Source organism: Dromiciops gliroides, chromosome 4, assembly GCF_019393635.1.
Source record: "Dromiciops gliroides isolate mDroGli1 chromosome 4, mDroGli1.pri, whole genome shotgun sequence".
NCBI lineage: Eukaryota > Metazoa > Chordata > Mammalia > Microbiotheria > Microbiotheriidae > Dromiciops > Dromiciops gliroides.
Genome location: NC_057864.1, coordinates 161,334,188 through 161,346,961, shown reverse-complemented (window position 1 = coordinate 161,346,961; position 12,774 = coordinate 161,334,188). Strand labels below are relative to the sequence as shown.

General features: G+C 40.3%; 1 protein-coding gene across 1 annotated transcript in view; it reads right to left on the bottom strand.

Moving 5' to 3' along the window:
• NUP210L (nucleoporin 210 like) overlaps positions 1-12,774 on the bottom strand; it is a 138,394-nt gene that overhangs the window by 46,202 nt on the left and 79,418 nt on the right. Inside the window, exons 22-27 of the mRNA XM_044005441.1 lie at positions 12,154-12,281; positions 5,692-5,824; positions 5,419-5,481; positions 4,906-5,085; positions 2,607-2,687; positions 2,383-2,514 (exon numbers count right to left, since the gene is read on the bottom strand). Coding sequence (XP_043861376.1) covers positions 2,383-2,514; positions 2,607-2,687; positions 4,906-5,085; positions 5,419-5,481; positions 5,692-5,824; positions 12,154-12,281 — 717 coding nt within the window. The remainder of the gene's footprint in view (positions 1-2,382; positions 2,515-2,606; positions 2,688-4,905; positions 5,086-5,418; positions 5,482-5,691; positions 5,825-12,153; positions 12,282-12,774) is intronic.

Genomic DNA, 12,774 nt, shown 5'->3' with positions numbered 1-12,774 from the left:
ATCTGGCCTCAGACACTTAACACTTACTAGCTAAGTGACCCTGGCCAAGTCACTTAACCCCAATTGCCTCACTTAAAAAAAAAAATGTATAGACTATAAGCTCCTTGAGGGCAGGGACTGTTTTGTTTTCAGGCTTTGTATTCCCAAGACCTAACACAGGACTTGGGATATATTAGGTGCTTATTGAATGAAATATCTTCTACGGAATAGTCAACCTGCCCAGTCTTCCTCATTGACCCTTCTTCACACTTCTTCCTGATTATTTTCATCCCCTATTGTCAGAATACCTAGGTCCCTGATCCTCTTTTTTCTGAGGTGGGCATTCATTGTCTCAGCTAATTGCCCTGATGTGTAAATGGCATATAATCTGAGAGGAAAGGCATAGAGAGGGTGGGGTAGGAAAGACTTCTTCCAGAAGGTAGGACTGAAATTTAGTCTTCTAGGAAGCCTGGGAATCCAGGTGGTAGAGGTGGAGATAGTACCAGGCATGGGATACAGTCACTGACAAGGCAGAGAGTCAGGAGACAGAGAATCTGTTGTGTATGAGGGACGGCTAGAATGCACGGAGGGGAGTAAAGGGTAAAGACTGGAAATATAGAAGGCACCAGGTTGTGAAATGCTTTACAAGCCAAACAGAGGATGAGGGAAGAATTCATTAAATGGCAATGACTGATATCATGTTTTAACTTTTCCACAGCTATTTTCTTGTAAACTCAAATAAATCTTTAATTGGTGAAATTTTAGTAAATTTGGGAGGGGGTTTTCTATTGCTCTTAAGTCACATCACTTGCTTACTTTGGGACAGAAAATGAGAGTGTTGTTGGCTTCCTGTCCTTTCTTCTCCTGGTGAGAGGAATAGGTAATTGTGCTTTGTTCCCCTTCTGTCACTTCTTTTCGGAGCCCAAGTCCTGGGCCACCCCTCCCATTTCTGTGCCTCAATGAAAGGAGAAGGATAATTACCCCTGTAGAGGGAGGCAGCTTTTTGTCCAAGTGGAGAGACCTGACCATTGAGGTTCTGCTATCTGCCTCTCCTTTCTCTTTGGCCACCCCAGCAGTGTTCCCACAATTCTAGTTCTTGCAGCTTTTCACATCTGCAGGACTGGCCATGACTTGAACTAAGCCTGGACCTCTGAAATCAGAGTGGTCAGAATGTCACTGAGGGAGAGAGTGGGGATTAGGTAAAATTGTGATCATGCTCTATATCAGCTATTCTATCTTGCTTACTACTTATGCCAAACTATGGTTTCGGCAGAGACATGATTAAATCTGTTATGTGTTGTGTCTGATTAAAACTTCATTGCATTTTATTTGATTATAATACTACAACAGCTCTGCATACATACTTGGTCTTTATAGTTTGCTTCCACTGTAACATAGTTGTCTGTTTAAAATTTTAAAAATTAGAAGAAATACTGCCCTTGAGATCTATTTTCACTAAGATATGCTCAACACTACTTACCAAGCCACAAACCAACTTTCAGTCCTTTTTTCCTTTCTAATTTTATTTAAAATTTTTTTGTTTCACTGGGGAATAATAAATCAATACAGATTTATTTAACCTAAAATATAGATCTGCTTTAAGTAGTTCCACCATAGAAGACAGATGACCAAGAATCATGTGATTAGCCTGACAAAAAGCAACTCCACCAAAATATGAATACAGGTCAGTTAAAATTAGAGAAGGGATATACCTAGTAACAGGACAAACTTTAAGACATAGAGTTGGGCTAGTGTAGTTCATTTGGCTGAGAAAGCATGTTTAGCACAAGTGGACTTTGGTGTGCTTTGAGTACAACTATAGTCAGGATATTGAATAGGTTCCCAAACCAGAGAAGAAATCAGCATATTCCTCTTTTTTTTTTAATTTAATTAAATTTTTTTTTTTTTTTAGTGAGGCAATTGGGGTTAAGTGACTAGCCCAGGGTCACACAGCTAGTAAGTGTTAAGTGTCTGAGGTTGGATTTGAACTCAGGTACTCCTGACTCCAGGGCTGGTGCTCTATTCACTGTGCCACCTAGCTGCCCCTTCAGCATATTCCTCTTAACACCATACATAGGAAAGACAATTAGTATCACTGACTCAAAAACTAACAGTATTTCTAGGGAAGATTTTGACCTTGAGCTGGAGGTAGATGCCCCGAAAAAAAGTGATAAACTTCTCTGTGATTGTGCAACAGAAATTTTTATGTGACAGAATACTTAACAATAAGCTCTTTTAGGCAACGTATTGCTCCTACATAACTTTTGTCTTTGTTATACCATTTGTTTCTCTGCAAACAAGGTTTATAGTTCAGAAGATAAAAGTTAGCCTAAGCTCCTAATGCACTAATAACAAGAATAGTAACAAGATTCCGACACGGTGACATAACAGATGAACTCATACCTCTGAGTGCCTGGGTACCAAATCCAGTACATCTCGTTTGCTCATTGACCAGTGGAATGTGAGTCCAGGGTTTGCATTGCTGAAGGAGAAAGGGGTCTGGGTACTGCTTACCCCCATGACATAGACAGGCATCTGATAGAAAAAAGGTATCATAATACCAGTCATCCACCCAGCTGACACTGGCAGAATGAAAGCTTCAGTCAGAAGTGGGGCCTTCTACTAACCTCCGTGGCTGTGATGAGACGTGTTGCAGCTGCAAGGATCCTTACAGCCCTAAGCTGGACAACTTCTACCTGCACTTCATCCTGGCCAGTAAAGTGAAAAGAAAATTTAGATATGTAAGGAGTGTCTACAGCATGGACAGGGGAGCTTGGGTGAAGGCTCTAACTGCAATGTTACCTTTGGTAGTAGGAGCAAAGCTCAAAAACCAATTAGGGCTGACAATATGACTCTTCTCTTTGAGAAATACCTTGAGGAGAAGGTCAATGGCAAAAGGAAAGATCTCCTATGGACCTTCTTCATGGAAGCGAAAAACAGTTGTAAATAAAATAGGTGCCCACTGATTGTGGAATGGCTGACTAAATTGTGATCTATTGATCAACAAACATACTGTTATTGATCATCATGCCTATTATGGGACAAGATCTATGCTGGGTGTTAGGAATACAAAGACAAAAATGAAACAGTTCCTTCCCTCAAAAAGCTTACATTCTACTCTGGGAAATAATATGTATATATTTAAGCATACAAAATAATCCGAAAGGTGGTTCTGTGGTTGGGTTTTGAAGGAAATGAGGGATTCTTAGAGGAGGTAAGGAGGGAGGGAGGGTATAACAGACCCGGGGAATGGTCTGTGCAGAAGGATAGAGAAGGGAGATGGAATGTCACGGGAAGGGGAATAATAAATAATAAAGTTGGAAAGTTAAGTTGGGGCCAGGTTGTGAAGGGCCTCATTAACCAAAGAGAGGAGTACATGAATGTTCTGGAGTATTATTTTGCTGTAAGAAATTAGAAATATGATCATAATGCAAAGCAGAACTCAGAGAATAATATTCTTAATGGCTATAATAATGCAAAAGAAAAGATCACCAAAAAGAAGTTAAATTCAGCTAAAGTACAGTGGACAACTTTTGTTAAAGAAAAAAGGGAAGAAACATATCCCTCCTTTCCTGGCAAAGGAGTGGAGGGGGATACAAACATGGAATGATGCCTATACTGTATGATGAGGTTACTTAGTTAGATGACTTTAAATCTTTTTTTACAGATAAGGTTTCAATAGGGAAGCATACTGGAAAATTATTCTTATGTTTTAAAAAAAAGTATAAAAGTTATTATTTGGGAAGGAAAAATAAGAAATTCCTTGAAGGCAAGTGCCACATCTTGCAATATTAAGAATGATGCCACTACTCTTTGACCCAGCAATTCCACTTTTAGGTCTTTTGCCCAAAGAAATCATGGAAGGGGGAAAGGGACCCACATGTACAAAAATATTTATAGCTGCTCCTTACGTGGTAGCAAGGAATTGGAAGTTAAGAGGGTGCCCATCAATTAGGGAATGGCTGGACAAGTTGTGGTATATGAATACAATGGAATACTATTGTGCTGTAAGAAATGATGAGCAGGAAGAGTTCAGAGAAACCTGGAGGGTCTTACGTGAGCTGATGATGAGTGAGATGAGCAGAACCAGAAGAACATTGTACACAGTATCATCAACATTGAGTGTTGACCTACTGTGATGGACTATATTCTTCTCACCAGTGCAATGGTACAGAAGAGTTCCAGGGAACTCATGATAGAAGAGGATCTCCAAATACAAGAAAAAAAAAAAAGAAAGAAAGAACTGTGGAGTATAGATGCTGATTGAACCATATTATTTCTTTTGTTTTGGGTGTTGTTGTTTTTTTTTCTATTTTGAGGTTTTGCATCACTGCTCTGATTCTTTCTCTTGTAACAGGATTAATGCAGAAATAGGATTAATGTTATTACGTATATATATATGTGTGTGTGTGTATATATATATCTATATGTATATGTATAGAGATATATAGATATAACCTATATCAGATTACCTGCTGTCTAGGGGAGGGAGGGAGAAAAATCTGAAATTGTACAGCATGTATAAACAAAAGTTGAGAACTATCTTTACATGTAACGGAAAAAATAAAATACCTCATACATTTAAAAAAAAAAGAATGATGCCACAAGGGGGCAGCTAGGTGGCACAGTGGATAAAGCACCAGCCCTGGATTCAGGAGGACCTGAGTTCAAATCCAGCCTCAGACACTTGACACTTACTAGCTGTGTGACCCTGGGCAAGTCACTTAACCCCCACTGCCCCGCAAAAAACAAACAAACAAAAAAAGGATGATGCCACATGTACTGTAGGCTTTCAGATAAAGACCATACCTTTCCTAGGCCCATTTGAGGGTACAAGGGAAAGGGAAATGAAAGGATCTTTCTATGATGTCAATATTGGCAGAAAGTAAAGGAAGAGGGAAAAAGTGGAGAGCTCCAAAGATGTACCTGAGAAAACACAATGACTTTGCCAGTATCTTCATTTACTGTCTGGATAGTTCCGTGGATCACAGCTGTGCCAACCACCTGCCCTGTGACTTGCCCTCGCCTATTAACAACAGCCACAGTCTGATTACTGATGGAGAAGTGAATGATAGATTGAGGTTGGGGACCACCTTCTGACATTACCTGTAATTAATTTAAACATAATAATCAACAATTGGGGGATGAAAAGAATCCATATTCTACTTCCCAAGTTTTTCCCTCTTGTCTCCCCCACCATCTGTTTTCTCATGTATACCAGTATATCTCACATCAAACTACTTGGAGAGTAACTGGATGAGCTGGAAATAGCTCAGAGGTTTCCAAGTACCAGTTTATACTATGCACGACAGGGTTAGGAGAAAATGTTCTTTTCCTTCTTAGTCAGATCCTGTTAGAATTAAGCTTGGAACAGAGTAGGGGAAGCCCACAAGAAGTGGGAGGAGTGAGTCTCATTCCTCTCTGCCTTTATGATTATACCTGCATCATGTTGGTTGGAATCAATGTCATTTTCTCTGGAACAAGTCTGAATGGAGGAAACACCTTTGAAGAAAGAACCGAAAGGAAAGTAATTATTCAATTCAGTTGTTTTTTTCTAAATACCCAGGCTTCAGATACCATGTTTTTAAACTAAAGTTTGTTTTAGGGTTTTCTTTCCAAAAAGAGCAAACAGTAACAGAGAAAGATGGGTGAATTAGACCACAGCTCAGAAGGAAGATGAAGTATGAACTTTGGGCCAGATGGCTTCCTTACTTCAATCTGTCGAGGGGTTGATGTGAACTTTCTTCCCATCTTATCCCTGGCAATAGCAACCAACGTAGTTTGCCCAATGGTGACAGCTCGAAGAATATAGCTTTCAGAGTATTCATCTTGTTCCTCCATGAACCTGTAGAGATCCATGAGCTGTCAGGAGTTTTGTACAAGGGGATAAAAAGAATCTTATCTTGGAAGTGCCCAATACATGGGCCTTTCTTGTTAGGTAGGCAAGCTTCCAGGGACTTCATATCCTGCTCATTCAGATTCAGAAGGCTCTGGATAGCTTATGATGCCAAAGCTTAATGACCAGAAATGAATGTCCAAAGCCAAGAGACATTTCTGGGCAATGGCAGGAAGCTCTAGAGAGGCAGTGGTTTGTCCTGGAGCTCTAAGAGAATAACAGCAACATAATCATGCCCCATCTCAAACTGGTAGAGATGGTAAACTACCTAATTGTCCTGTACTTCCTATTATCTGTGAGGTGGTTACTAGCAAAGCCACCTGTAAGTACAGATTGTTTTAGCCCAAAGTACCTCCCCAGAAATGAGAAATCTATTGAAATTTCTGTTTTCCTTGTCGACAATCACTTTGTTATTGCAAATGCCAAAGACTTATTATACCTGTCAGATCCCTGGACTCTCTGTACAGCATTTGACATCGCCCCTGACTTCCTTCCTCAATGGCCAGTGACTTCCTTCCAAGAATGTCCTCTATCTACTCTGTATATATTCAGGGTATACGTGGTTATGCACAATGTCGTCTCCCTTGTTAGAGCCTCTTGAGGATAGGGATAGTATTTTTGCCTTTATTTGTATCCTCAATGATTAGCACAGTGCCTGGAACATAGTAGGCATTTAATATGTTTTTTAAAAAAACAACCAATAGGGGCAGCTAGGTGGTACAGTGGATAGAACACTGGTCCTGGAGTCAGGAGGACCTGAGTTCAAATCCAGCCTCAGACACTTGACACTTACTAGCTGTGTGGGCAAGTCACTTAACCCCAATTGCCTCACAAAACAAACAAAAACCCAACAAACCCCCCCACCAAAAAAAATTTAAAATAATTTTAAAAAGCACAACCAAAAGATATTAACTAGTAAAGAGTAAATTGGAAAGGCCAAGAGTCAGGAGATGGGAGGGTCATGTGTAAGTAACAACAAGAAGGCCAGTGGAGTTGGACCACAGTATATGTGGAAAGGAGTGAAGTATAAGAAGAATGGAAATATGGGAAGGGGCTGGGTTGTGAAGGACTTTAAGTACCAAATAGTTTATATTCAATCCAGGAGGTAACAGGAAGCTATTGGAGTTTACTGAATGGTCAGCTACATGCCTCAAGAAGAAAATCATCTTGGCAGATGAGCAGAAGCAGCTTGGAGGGAGACTTGAGACAGGGAGGCCAATGAGAAGGCTTTGCATTTGTACAAAGAAAGGGGAAAAGGGCCAGAACTAGGGTGGTGTTCTGTGAGTAGAGACATAGGGAGATGTAAGGGATTCTGTGGCAAAATAAAGGACAAAGAAATGACAACTGAATGGATATGTAGAAGGAGTGTGAGTGAAGAGTCAGGGATGACAACAATGTTGCCAATGGGAGGGCAATGGTGCTCAATGGTAATGTGTAAGTGGTGAAGAGAGGAGGGTTTTTTTTGGGGAAAAGTTTTGTTTTGAACATGCTGAATTTGAGTTGCCTCAAGTGGACATCCCATTCAAAATGTCTAAAAGATATTTGGTGATATGGGATTGAAACTCCAGTTTGAAATTTGGGGTGGATATACAAAGTTTAGGAATTATCCAAATAGAAATAATAATTGAAGCCATGGGAACTAATGAAATCAGAGAGAGAGAGAATAGATAGGGAAAAGAAAAGAGGACCCAGGAAAGTGACCTGGATATAGATCCAGGAAAAGGGTCACCTCTTCATTTGAGACAGGAGTGAAGCAAGAAATATTATGGGATGACGTCAGAGTGATTTGGAAGAGGGAGCTTTTCACTGAATGGCCTCAATTTTTTTGGTGAAACACGAGCTGAGATACTATGAGGAAAAGGTAAGTGGTGAGAGTGCTGTGGGAGCCATAAGGAGGGAGAAAAAGCTTGGAACAGCTGATGTGGTGCATAAAAGTGGGAATGGACTAGGGAGGTGTAAGAGCTTCTCATGTGCCTTCTTTGGTGCCAAACTTCATCATTACAATTTTACAGCTGATTCTCCCCCCACCCCAATTTACGTTATTATAGAACAAGGCATACTGTTTTTTTGCTTACTTTACTCTGCATCAAAATTTACCTAACTTTTCCCATACTTTTCTCTATTTTTCATTTTTTTTTTTTTTGGTGAGGCAATTGGGGTTAAGTGACTTACCCAGGGTCACACAGCTAGTAAGTGTTAAGTGTCTGAGGCCGGATTTGAACTCAGGTACTCCTGACTCCAGGGCCGGTGCTCTATTCACTGCGCCATCTAGCTGCCCACTAGTCTTCATTTTCATAATTTCTTATAGCACATTTCCTAGCTGTGTAACCCTGGGCAAGTCACTTCACCTCTGTCTTCTCAGTTTCTTCATCTGTAAAATGGAAACAGTAACAGCATCTATCTCATAGACACATTGTGAGAATCGAAGGAGATAATATGTATAACGTAATACTTAGCACAGTGCCTGGCATATGGCATATAAACACTTATTCCCTTCCCTTTATGTGCCACAACTTGTCTCGCCATTTCCCAGTTGATGAGCATCTACTTTTTCCAGTCTCTTGCTACTACAAAAAGTGCCACTATAAATATTTTTGTGAGATACAGCACCTTTATTTTGATCACTGATTCCCTTGGGGTCTATGTCCCTGTAGGGTCTTGGACATTTTAGTAACTTGTTGCATTACTTCTAATCACTTTCCAGAATGGCTGGACTAATTTACAGCTCCACCACCAGTGCCTCAGTGCCCCCCATCTTTCCACGACCCCTCCAGCATGGACCATTTCCATCTTTTGTCGTATTTACCAATTTGCTGGATATGAAGTAAAATCTGAGATGCTTGTATTCATATTTCTCTTATTATTAGTGATTTGGAACATTCTTTCATATGCTTATTAATAATCTGTAATTCTTTTGAGATCAGTTTGTTTACATCTTTTGATCACTTCATGAAGAATGGCTTTTGGTCTCATATATTTCTGTTAGTTGCCTATATATTTTGGATATAAGCCTCTTATTAGAGATATATGTGTAATGAGGGGGCTGGTTAATGGGAATCAAATCCTTCAAGCACATAGTCTTTTGTTGTTATGTACCCACGGTGAAGTCCAGTAAAACTGCTTTCAGCTTGTTCCCCACATGCAGCCATTCAATTTCTTATTTGATATTGATGTAGTGAAGAAGTGAACTTTAAGGTAAAACTGGGAGTAAATACAAAAGACTCTTGCAGGGGTAGCTTGGTCTTTTCCCCTTCCCTGATGTCCAGCAAGGAGGGCTAGTTTCTGTGGGCCTCTGCAGGGAAGACCCTTGGGCCCTCTTTACTACACAGAGCAGGCATGAAACCACGATGAGCACATGGTCCTTTTGTTGCTTCAGTTCCTGTATCTACTATTTCCTGTCTTAGGTGAAAGAATATTGTAGATGGAAGGAACTAGACCGGTGGTCCATAGGTCAAAAGGTCCAAAGTTTAGAAGGTTAGGAGAGACACCAAAAGTCTGGGAGCTAGAGTTCATGCCAGAGTTTAGGGGTAACTAACTTTGCTCTGCTAACACATCCCAGAAGTGGCCTGATAACCTCAGCTAAGATTCTTTGTCCTAGAATAGGGAGTGACTGCTTCATTCATAAGTGAACTTAGCTGGAGAGACTGCTTTGTAACAAATGCTTTAAGTTTGAATCTACTGTCTTTAAAGATAGAGGTGGTGTATGGAAGAGTGTGTCCAGTTTGAGAGGAAATGTTGGCACTTCTATCCTTGTTATACCTTCTCAGTAAAGATCCCTTTGTAAAAGCTAATTGATGTTAATTGGTTAAATGATACTGAGGGTACTGATGATACAAGGGAGACAGGAGTTTTAATCAGTGATTGATATTAGGGAGAGGACACTGTATTGTGGGCTTCTGCCCATAGTATTAGAGAGAGATGCTCCAACCCCTCAGGGGCACCCCTAGAACTCTCAAGGGGAAAAGCAGTCAGCCTTCTTGAAAGACCCAACTTGTTAGTGTAATAGCTATGATAAGAACCTCTAGAGTTTATAAAAGGCTGAATGTGATACAATCATCCATTTCTATTGTTAGCCTACTTATGTCCATGTACCTGGACCACTGTAATAGTCTCCTAAGTGCCTCTAGCCTACCCATCCTACACACCTGATGCACTAGTAATCTTCATAATGCATACTTCTGATCATGCACTCTAATGTTAAACAAACTTTCAGTGGCTCCCCACTACCAACAGAATAAATTCCTGATCATGGCATTCAAGGCTTTAAAATATGGCACTCAGCCACCTTTTCTAACATCTTATACTAATCTCATTAATGCTGCAGCCAAACTGGATGATTCTGTCCTCTATTCTTGATATGCTTTCTTACATTTTATTTTCATTCATACCTTCCCTGGGGTATTATGGTAAATGCTTAACATTTTGGAGAACTTTTTCTCCAAAAAACACTGCCCGCTCCCTCCCCCAACAACCATATGCATGACATTACTTTTACGTTTAATCTGCATTTTTAACATTTTCCCATCATTTTCTTAGTCTAGATAATCAACAAAACAATAAATAAAGTTCTAGTTTGTAGCATTTGCCATTTTCTGAGGTGTAAATGCTCACCAAGCACACCCCTGTCCTTCCCGTATGTCCCATCTTTCCCTAGCATATTCCTTTATGCTAAGTACCACATCAGGTACTCCTTCCTCATAGAAGTTCTTCTTGAGTTCCTGAGATGAAAGTAAGATGTCTCTTTTCTCAAATTTTTCGTAATAGTCTGGACTTCTCCTTTGCACTTACCACATTCTTTCTTATCTTATAGTTATCTGTGTACATCTTCTTGAGTGTAAGGTCAGTACATATCTTTGTATTACCAGAACACAACAGAGCCTTACACAGAGTACATCCTTAATATATATTTGCCGAATTAAAGAAATGGAGCTTTAAGACATGGCTTCAACCAAAGGCACAGGAGATTTGATGACTTGAGAGGGGAATGAGCTAAAAATATTTTATAGACACATAAAGGAGGTTTTTCTACAATCCTACAAGGGCAGAAGATGTTCCTTAATTATCTTGAGATTATAGAGGCCTGACCACCAGACGAAGGCAATTAACACCAAATAGTAAATAGCAAGTAAGTGTTTATTGGTTGAGAAAATTAGTCATGCCCTTTGGCCTATATAAAAAAAGAAAACCAGTAACTTGAGAATTTGGAAATTTGGGAGAATGCTGCCCAGGAGCCTTCTGTGAAGGGGAAGTGGGGGAGGATTTCTCTCTACTCTCCCACCACTGGCTATGGCCAGAAGGAGATACCCCATCTCGAACTTAAGAGAGAATCTGAGGCACAATTTAGGGAGCAGAGACACAGGGATCAGAGTAGAAAGATGGTCACAGATAGTCACTAGAAGTTGGAAAAACTCCCCAAATTGTGACAACACCCCCCTCCCCGCCCCAATTTTAGGGAATAGAGCTGGTTATGGACTCAAGAGGTAGCTCTGGCACCTGAGAGCTGAACTGCTAAGAGGACCACACCTCATGGGAAAGAAAAGCCTTCCAAACCCAGTTGTACCAGAGTTGTGAGTTGCCTTGGCACATGTGTATTCCCTATATGAAATATGTACTTTATTAAAAATGAACTATAAGGTTTTTGTCCATTCTTCCCCTTGACATCATGTACATTTGTAGGAAAATGTATCATGGGTTTCTGAGGGGAGGGGCTGTTTTGTAGTTATTGTATTTTTACTGTGTCATCTTACTAAGTGCCTTTGCTAAGAGCTAATGTGCTGGGCAGCTAGGTAGTGCAGTGGATAAAGCACTGGCCCTGGATTCAGGAGTACCTGAGTTCAAATCCAGCTTCAGACACTTGACACTTACTAGCTGTGTGACCCTGGGCAAGTCACTTAACCCCCATAGCCCTACCAAAAAAAAAAAAAAAGAACTAATGTGCTACTGGATAATGGTTAGCAGAGGTAGAAAAGCAGGGTCTTAGAAGCTATAGTTTAAGAAGTAACCTTCAGGGTAACTTTAGAACCCAAGAGTAACAGCTGCCCTCCGGGGACCCATCCAGTAACTGTGAATGCAAATTTGGGGAGTGGCCCAGATGGGGTGCTACAGTCAAATGAATATTTTTATAACAAGGAAAATCAGGAACTGAAAAGTTTTGTGGCAAAACAGAAATGAGAAGGCATAAATAATTCTAAGGAGTTAGGATGTGTGAAAGGGAGAGTCTCTTGGCAGTGAGGAGAGACCTAAAATAGGGAGAAAGAATGTCTGATAATGATACTCACGTTAGTGTGACGATGGTAGAGGCCAACTGAAGTTTTAGATCCATATTTCTGAAGTATTTATTTCGGAATGGACGTTTAGAATAGCCTAGAACTCTCACTGTCACTAACACAGATTTCCCAATCTCAACCTGAGAGTCAAGAGAAAATGGTAGATTTGAGTATTTTTTGGTTGAAAGGTACCATGATGTAGTAGAGAGAATGTTGGACTTGGAGTCAGGCCAACTTGGGTTCAGAATCTGCCTCTGAGTGGATAGAGCACCAGCCCTGGAGTCAGGAGGACCTGAGTTCAAATCCAGCTTCAGACATTTGACGCTTACTAGCTGCGTGACCCTGGGCAAGTCACTTAACCTTCATTGCCCTGCCCCCCCCCAAAAAAAAAAGAAAAAAAAAAGAAGCTTACAGAATCTGCCTCTGATACTTATTAATTACATGACCATAGGTGAATCATTGAACTTCAGTTTCCTCAGCTATATAAGAATACCAGTGATACCTACCATATAGGTTTGTTATAAGGCATTAATCAGATAATTTTTTTAAGTGCTTTTTAAACTTTAAAGCAGCTATGATTATTATTATTACCTACAGACAAGCCTAGTGTGAAGTCTCACAGTGAAGAAGAGC